The sequence below is a fragment of the Epinephelus moara genome, chromosome 24, assembly GCF_006386435.1.
Source record: "Epinephelus moara isolate mb chromosome 24, YSFRI_EMoa_1.0, whole genome shotgun sequence".
Classification (NCBI taxonomy): domain Eukaryota; kingdom Metazoa; phylum Chordata; class Actinopteri; order Perciformes; family Serranidae; genus Epinephelus; species Epinephelus moara.
Genome location: NC_065529.1, coordinates 2,036,020 through 2,045,286, shown reverse-complemented (window position 1 = coordinate 2,045,286; position 9,267 = coordinate 2,036,020). Strand labels below are relative to the sequence as shown.

Here is a 9,267-nt window from a genome sequence, read left to right as displayed (position 1 = left end):
GCAGTGACAGTTTCGTGCCAAAAGGCTTCGCCAAAGGTGTGCTAAAAGCTCGCCAGCTGAAACCAGGTCTACTGTCAACGCAGGGGGAGCGCAGCCGGTGTAAGCCGAAGTTTGGCTGACCGGCGGACAGTGCACACACGTCACCAAAACCTCACAGGCAGGTTTCCAGAATGTCAGGCACATTAACAATGCAATAAATAGCCACAAAAGCATTATTCAATGCAACTATCTGCAATCAGCACATAAATGTATCTCTATATCGACTGTCCCGTCACATCTGATGTCAGATCAAAGGGGACTGGCAACCCAACCTGATTTGATTAACACAGCTGCAAAATAATGAGTTCACATCCCTCTCAGCCAACCACAAACAACCACAGCATCAGATAGGGAGTATATATTCAGCATCTGTCATCTTAGAAAAGTCAAAAGAAAAGAAACAGAGTGAGACTGCGAGAGAGAAAGAGAGAGCGCGCGCGCACAAGAGAAACTTAACATTGATTTACAATTGTGGTGACCTCCTCCCAGGCTACCTTTGCATCATCAGCCCGTGGAGGTCTGGAGCTTGGACCTCCTGGACCAAAACATCAGTTTCCTCCTGGGAGAAGTTTGGCTGTCTGACGCTGCTGCTCTCTTCTGCAATGGCAAATTGAGTAAACTCTCATTACGCCTTCGCGCGGTGCATTTAAGGGCGAGGAGAGGGGCTCATTTGATTGGTGTGATGTGTGTAAAACCCACTCCTCGCTTTCTCTCCTCCCTCTTTCTGACTTGCGCAGGTAGGAGGGACGGAGGTGGCAAAGAGGAGTAGCTGCGCCAGGCGCACGGTGTGCCAAACTTGCAAAATCCGCCTGGCCACACTCAGTTGGCGAAGCGCAGGTGCGCTGCGCCCCCGCCTCGCCCAGTCTGCAAAACTAGAGCCCTTAATGTTTGTTAATGGTTATAATTCACCAAATACCTTTGGGACATTAATAATAAGCTAAACACTGAATGTTATTATTAATTAGCAGTTACTGGTCTGCCCCTGGGTGAAGCTTGTCTGGTAGCTATGGCAACGGTTACCCAGGAGCCTGTTATAAGTCAGGCAGTTTGTCATGTAGAGTGAGTTGATTGTGAATTAATTAATAAACGGCACACTGTTGCATTGTCAGAGACAGAAGAGTGTTTCAGCGTTTTCTACAACCTAATAATTACAATAACCTCACTATAGCCAGTATTTACCAAAGCTAGTCTTATAAAAAAAAACTTATCAAACTAACAGAACTAACAAACACAACAGATATAGGGTAGAGAAGAACATTTTATATTTTTTTGTTTTGTTTTGGGTTTTTTTGTCATTTTTTGTTGTTTTTTGTTTGTTTTTTTTGTTAGCAATTTTTTTTTCTTTACCTAGGGGTCTGGCACACACAGGGCATTTGTTCTCAGTATGTGACATGCAGCAGGCACTCACCTCTCGCTGTGCTTGTGTGATTGAAGAAACGTTCGCACTGACAGGCTCACTCTCTATGCTCACACTTTGTTAACTATATATTAAGTATCACGAGACGCTACGACGAGTTTAACAGAGCTTCACTTCACTGCTGCATTCTGCCTCACTGAGACTGAGAAACCTGACGCCGATGCATCTTGGCTCATTTGCATACTAACTAGTGATTGGGTGTTTACTGGGGGGAGGGTCTCTGCCGACTGCAGACAGTAACATTAGATCACACACAGCCGGCACACAGCACGGAGTGGAGTGGAGACAGACGAGAAAACTTTTCAGTTTTGTGCCTTTTTCGGCAGATTTGATTTGAGGGGGCAAGACATTTGTTTAAGGGAGCATTGCCCCCTCTTGCCCCTGCGTAGAACCGGTCTCGGTCACAGCTCACAAAAGTTGGTGAAAGTCAATCGTTGGTGACAGCTAATGTAGTCATAACACATTTAGATATTTTGCAAAACAAAAATTCTAATGAATCATGTTCAATTTAATTTATCATCCAGCCCTGTGCAGCTTTTGTTTCACGTTGCCTGCCAAGCGAATGTCAGTATTTTTCAGACTGATGCCCCCAGTTTGAAATGCAGGCTAAATCTGATGGTGTTCATCTTTTCAGAAAGCTCCTCCACAGCCACAGAAGATATTTTACAACTGTTTGCACCGGCTGAGTGGTACTTTCCATATTGACTAAACTGACTTTGGATCTGCGGAATGCCACTATAAACTGCAGGTTATTATAATTGTATTGTTACAAACACGGCACAGTGGTGTGGTGGTTTGCACTGTCGCCTCGCAGCAATAGGGTTCCTGGTTCTATCCCAGGAGGAAGCCCTTCTATGCAGGGTTTGCATGTTCTCCCCGTGTCAGCGTGGGTTTTCTCCGGGTACTCCGGCTTCCTCCCACAGTCCAAAGACATGCAGGTTGGGGATAGGTTAATTGGTGACTAAATTGTCGGTAGGTGTTAATGTGAGTGTGAATGGTTGTCCATCTCTATGTGTTAGCCCTGCGAGAGTCTGGCGACCTGTCCAGGGTGTACCCCAGGGTGTACCCCGCCTCTCGCCCAATGTCAGCTGGTATAGGCTCCAGCCCCCCCACGACCCTCAAGAGGATAAGCGGTTACGAAAATGGATGGATGGATGTTACAAACGTTTCATTTTCACATTTGTTAACACATGTACAAGAGACAAACATTGGCATGTGTCCTGCAAAGTCAAAAGCAAACAAACAGACAAACAAACAAAACAAAAAAACTGTCACATGATCAGAGTTGAACACAGACTGTGGACGCTCCAGTGCTGGATGGAACCAAAGTTATAGAAATAGGGGACTACAGAGCATGTGTCACCTCGCGTTGCTCAGCTAATAACTTTAGGTGGAACCATACACACAATAGACTGAATACTGAGCTGAATAGCTTGTCAGGGGCAAACAACAACAATAAAGCATCCATTCAGACCAGTTGACCTCATAGACACGTGGACCTCTTGCCATATTTCAGCCACTCTTCACACTGGGTAAAAAAATGCTGGGGGCTGGACTGAATTGATGATCTGTCATTCATGTATGGTTCAAACATGACACTTTACACAATGAGGACCAAAAGCCTGTGATGATTAAAAATACTGACACAGTGTTAGAATGCATTATTCTATTATTATGTGTCTTTTCTGTAGGTATGAGTACATATATATATATATATATATATGTATATATATATGTATATGTGTATACATGTGTATGTATGTATGTACGTACACTGTGTGTACATATATATATATATATATATATATATATATACACACATAAATAAATGTATACATGTGTATGTATGCATGTATGTATGTATGTGTGTATGTACGTACACACACACACACACACACACACACACACACACAGAGTATATATAGCATCTTACCTTTTATAGGAACCATGCAGAGGCTGGAGACAGAGGAACTGCCAGTAATCCAAACAAAAAGATTTGAACTTCAACATTTTGTCAGCTGGCAGCAAAAGCTTGGATTAAAACAATGTCATTGTGTGCAGCGTCCATCGAAAAAAAGCTTGGTCAAAAGTAATGGCTTTCACTGAGATGAACAAAGCAAATCCTGCACAGTACAGCCCACATGGTACAGTCCCATCTCAAAATCTGCCTGTGTGTATCTGGAAAATGTAGAGTAGACTGAAACTGCATCGCTCTGCTCCCTTTCTGAATGCTGAGCAATCCTTTCCTGTGCTCCATGTATATCCAGGCATAAGCTAGTAGTGCCTTGATAGAGATGCCAACCACTGAACCCCTTGAGGTTTGTCCCAACACAACCCTCTGCTGAACAAACCTTCCTTCTTGTCCTACTCCTTCTCTTTACGCTCACTCTTTCCTAGTCAGTCAATAGCAGACGAGGTTCCTGTCTCCATCATTGCTGCTCCTCAGAGTTGAGTTACAGCTGCAACTATTGTCTGAGCGACCACACTGACAAGGTCTGCGCCTCGTCAGGCTAACAAAGCACACAAAGGCCTCCCTCAGTGGCTGTATCAATTAGGCTTTATCAGATGCTACACAGCCGCTGCCAGCCTGCGTTGCTCACAGACAAGCTAATCAACAGGAACACATGGTGCACAGAAGGGCAAAGCCAGAACCAATGAGGGCCCAGCCTCTCACAAACACACACACACAGGCTGGTTGCCAGGACAACCTTAAACACAGCAATAAAAGCCACTGATGGACCCTTGATATCACTCTTGCTGGCTGAAGAGGAGAGCACAGGGCCGAGCATTCACTTACAGTTTCTTTTCAGAGGTTCTCTTTATAAGGACCTCATTTACATGAATACATTCACCTGGGTGACAGCCTGGGTTTAATGAAAAGTCCTTTTCCATCAACAGAAACTCATTGTGAAACTTGCATGAATGAATTAATGATCAATGTAGAAACATAGGTCATCAATAGTTGATGATTACATATGTTCCCCAAAGTAGTAGTAGTAGAGTGTTCAAATATCATGTAGCTTTTACAAAGGTTTTACATGGATAAAGGAGGAGAATACAACAAAGACATTGAATGNATATATATATATATATATATATATATATATATAAATTTATAATTAAATATATAAATAAATTTTTTCAAAACTCCTAACACTTTCTATCAGTGTATACAACTGCTCAAATTAATAAGTTAAACTTGCATTTCTCTTAACACACAGTTTTATGGAAACTGCTGAACAATATTTACAGTAATGTTTAGATCATGAAAGGCCCTGGTAATTGCTTTTCCAACACTCTCAACTCGTTACTGATGATTGATTTCACCTTGTGGTATGAGTATAAATGAGTGGGATCCATGACAGCACAAGCGATTTCAGTACAGTAACATGGAGCCGGCAGGTGATCAGACCTGATCATAACAGAGGTCAAGCAATGGGAAGAGGAAGACAAGGAAGACATGGTGGTCAAAGGATTGGCAGGGGTCAATCTGAGAGGTGGTCGTGGGCCTCGTATGAGAGGAGGGCTTAGGCCTCAACAGAGAGGTGGCCATGGGCCTCATTTTAGAGGTGTGGGGGAACGTGGTAGAGGACAAGGCCACAGACCAAGACAGGGTTGATGGATAGAACCGCTGTACAGTAATCAATCCTTTTTTGGATTGAGTGATTTTTTAATTTTTTTTTAAGTTTTTTTTTTACATGCATTTTATAGTATTGTAGTTTTTTTCTTTTTTTGTAGCCAATTATTTTTGCTTTGATTCAAATAAATCTATGTTGTATTTCTTCAATAAATCAATAAATTTTAAAGTGATGTAGTACCATAATGAAACATGGTTCACATATTTTGTACTACAATATTTACATAATGATTGTTCAATGTAATAAACAATGAATCTATCTGTATCTTGTGTGTGGGTGATCTAAATTAAGTTCATATGGTATTTCATGATACAATGCGTTATTTGAAACAGTGATTCTGCAGGTGTAAGGTTTCTTTAAAAATATGGATGCACAATGCAATGTCTTGAGCATTGGACAGCCTGTGTTACAAGGGATGACCGTTTTGAGTTTTGTGTCAAGAGTTGTGAAAAATGACAGCAAGGTTCTGAAATTAGTGCTAAAGGGATTGTAAAAAACTGTATATATATACAGAAATATGTATGAAGTTTGAATATATGGAATTAATTAAAGTCTGAATATAGTGAACGAAATTTGAGTATATGAAATTAATGTCTGAATATATGGAATGAAAGCCCCAATATATGGAATGAACCTCGAAAATATTGAATGAAAGTCTAAATATATGGAATGAACCTTGAATATATGGAATGAAAGTCTGAATATATGGAATGAACCTTGAATATATGGAATGAAAGTCTGAATATATTGAATGAACCTCGAATATATTGAATGAAAGTCAGAATATATGGAATGAAATCTGACATCATCAAGGCACTAGCGCCATCTTGTGTTTCCTCTGTATGCTTGCTGGATGCTGCAGCAAGAATACAGTGAATATGAGTGAGTCTGCGAGAGACATAGTGGCGGCAATTCTAAGCAATGAAGACAGTAATTTTCACACTGGCTAATGCACGTGGTAATGTTAACCTTACCGAAAACCGCAGGAGGTTGTTGGGAACATAAATTCAGGGCGTTACATGGAGGCTCCAATTATGTTGGGAACAACAATAATAGGCCTCACCAAGGGGACACCATTAAAGTTGTAAACTGGCTATCGGAAATAATCAATAATTATTAATAATAATTAATAATTATGTTAAATAATGTGACTTAAAGCAGCTGTGCGAAACTTTTCGTTTTCGTTGATTATAGCACCCGCCTTTGGTCGAAGCGGTATGACACCCACAGCCTGGTGTCGTAAAATTCCGGCTACGGCAGGCATTCGGCTTCACTCGTAAAATCTCGACTGCAACTGGCAACTACCGCATGCATTTGTTTTGGAGAGCGAGAGGATTAACACTTCGGTTACACACTTCAACCAACTGCATTTTCTTTTTCAAAAACAGCACTTTACAGGATGCAGAGCGACGAGGTATGTATGTACACCTATTAGTGTAATATGTGACGTTAGGCTAATTGTTGTGGCAGAAAACTTTCTTATATCGTTAGTTGGCTAACGTTATATGTAACTGTAAAGCCTTCAACTTATGAAACAGTTTGTCGTGACGGTGTCGAGCAAGCTAGTTATCACTGTTTTCTGTAAATGTTATGTATTTATATTTATGAGCCAACAGCCACAATGACACGACGTGCTGCCTATTTTGTAAACCAGTTCATACTGGTTCATACCTATAACTTACATCCATGGTTCATACTGCTGTGTGAGAATTGGTAAAGTGTCCCCAGACTTTCTGTTGTCAACCAGCTAACGTTACTTGACTCAGGTTGTGAAACTGCACAATCCTCCTATGTACGTTTTTCTCTAAGACTAATTTATTTGTTCATTTATTCATTATAACTGCTAATAGTATAAAAAATATTTTGCTAATTACAGTGGGGCTTAGGCCTATGTCATTGTGACTTTTGCCTCCATGGACTTTTCACAATCACCTACTTTATAACTGTGTTGTAAGAGGCCGAAAAATAACCATAAGCAAAAGAAATGCTAGGAAAGAGAAATTATTTTTATTTTTCATTCTTTCAATTAGCTAATTACTCGTTTTCCCTCTTCCCTTTACAGAGCTTCTCATTACAGGACCTCAGTGTTGAGTTAGAGGAAAGTTCTACCTCTAGTTCACCTGAACCTGGGCCTTCTGTTAGCAGAGGACGTGGAAGAGGGAGGGGGAGGGGTAGTGTTAGGGGTCGTGGTGGCAGACCAAGGGACCGGGGCCGGGGCAGAGCAAGGACATCAGACATTAGTTAAGAAGACCTGGAAAGAATAACCCAACTCCAGGAGGCCAGAACATCTGAAATAAGGGTTTGTTCATTTATATTTGTTTCCCCTGTATTTTTCAGCCAGGTGATAAAGACGATAAGATAAAGTGCACATTGGAAACAAGAAAATTTGTTAGTGACAGTTTTCCATTTGTTATTTGCAGGATAAATTATCAGCCCTCACATCAGAGCAAAAGGATCAGCTCTTGGAGAAGGTGACACTAAGGCTTCCAGGACTAATGTTTGATGTCCTGGACTTGTTGGAGCCTGACCCAGAGCCTGCAACCCCACCTGCACAACCACACTGGTGCATTTGCACTAAATGCAGAGACATGCCAACGGACATAGAAAAAAAATGCTGCAGACAGAGGCCTGAAAATTGTGTAAGCAGGTCAGCATTCATGGATCTGTATGTTCTGGATGAGGGTGTGCTCCCGCGCTGCCTGGAATGACATCTTTGCAGTCGATGATGACCAGGAGCCGGGCATCGAGCAACGCCAGTACAGACATACAGCTTACAGACAGTATGTCCTTTGGCAGTATGGGCAGCTGGGTGAAGGGAACCGGGTTGTTATTCCCAGTTGTGTGGTGTGGAGAATCCGTGACACTTTTCCTGATGCTCATGGACAGTACACAGGCTTCATACCTCGAAGGCTCATGTAAATATACTAAGAGGACATCATTTCCACATGACCATGTGCTGCTACACTGTTCAAGAACAATTTATTTATAGGCAGAGGCTCTCCATCCTGCTGTCTTCACGTTGATGGCAGTGTCTTGACCTGAGATTTTACAAAGGCACGTTCTGTAACAGTGAGAAGAGAGAAGATAACGTTTGCTAAGCAAAAAAAAAAAAAAAAAAATAGTGAGCGCTCCACCAACATTAATTATGTAATATGTTACATTGTGTACATTGTTATGTACAGAAGAGATCAGCATATCTAGATTATTATTGCATCTGTATGTGTATAGAAAAAGTATGTTGCACACAATCAACAGAATAATTACATTTGTTAGAATGTACAATAGTAGATAATAGTAACTTTAAGTATAAGAGTACAGAAAGCAGTGCTGTGATCTGGGATCTGGAGTTCAGCAGGGTCATAGATCCATGGAAAAGTCTTTAGGGGTAAGGCCTCCAGAGGCAGTAGTGATAAACGTGAAAGCAGCACATTACAATTCATATTCTCATTTCAAAATTGTCACTTTAGTTTGCACTTTTTTAGTTCATTCTGGTTCCTATGCAGGTGCTGTTATTCTAATGGAAAGTATATTTTATAATTGGCGTGTCATTCCTGTGACAAAAAACGCAGTGGCCACACTTTTAAAACATAATATTCAGACTGATCAGAGGAAATACACGTCTCAATGTCAGTGTTCATAATTTGAGAAAATTCTTCAGTTAGTAAATACAAAGGGAAAATATGAACACACATAAAAGAGAGTAAGATATAGATGTGGTTGTGTGTACATACCTCTCCTCGTTGGATCCGTGCATGCACAATTTCTGCTGTTGATGGTGGTGGAACTTCAGCTAGTAGACCAAGTGTCCTTGGGTCATCTGGCCTCAAGGGTCTTGTTTTGGGGAGTCCCTTCCCAGATGTCAGGCGTTGTGTGAGGATACTCCTTTGTAGTTCTGGTATGTAGCTGTATGTCTCTGGAGTCTTCACAGTGTAAACACTCCAAGTTTTTGTTTTTTTATTGTAGTGCCTTTTGTTCCTGTGGAAAAACAGGAATTGACATTTTACAAATCAATGTTTCTGTTCATTATTTTTTTGAAGCTTATGTCCTCTTATTTCACATATGTAAAGAAGAGAGCTGTTAGACATAATTTATGTCTTATGTGTCGTGTTTCTGTCTTACATGTGTCTAATATTATGGTGAAAGCCAATGCATTTAGAGATTTGTAACTAGCAA

At 41.0% G+C, this 9,267-nt stretch overlaps 1 protein-coding gene and 1 long non-coding RNA gene across 2 annotated transcripts in view; one reads left to right on the top strand and one right to left on the bottom strand.

Moving 5' to 3' along the window:
• LOC126386423 (IQ motif and SEC7 domain-containing protein 1-like) overlaps positions 1-4,036 on the bottom strand; it is a 240,635-nt gene extending 236,599 nt beyond the window's left edge. Inside the window, exon 1 of the mRNA XM_050038773.1 lies at positions 3,390-4,036. Within this exon, the coding sequence (XP_049894730.1) occupies positions 3,390-3,466 (77 nt within the window). The 5' untranslated portion in view covers positions 3,467-4,036. The remainder of the gene's footprint in view (positions 1-3,389) is intronic.
• Positions 4,037-6,385: 2,349 nt separating this feature from the next.
• Positions 6,386-7,653, top strand: LOC126386453 (uncharacterized). Its single transcript, XR_007569506.1, has 3 exons — positions 6,386-6,508; positions 7,157-7,393; positions 7,515-7,653. It is a non-coding gene; the product is annotated as an uncharacterized LOC126386453 (long non-coding RNA).
• Positions 7,654-9,267: the final 1,614 nt, after the last annotated feature.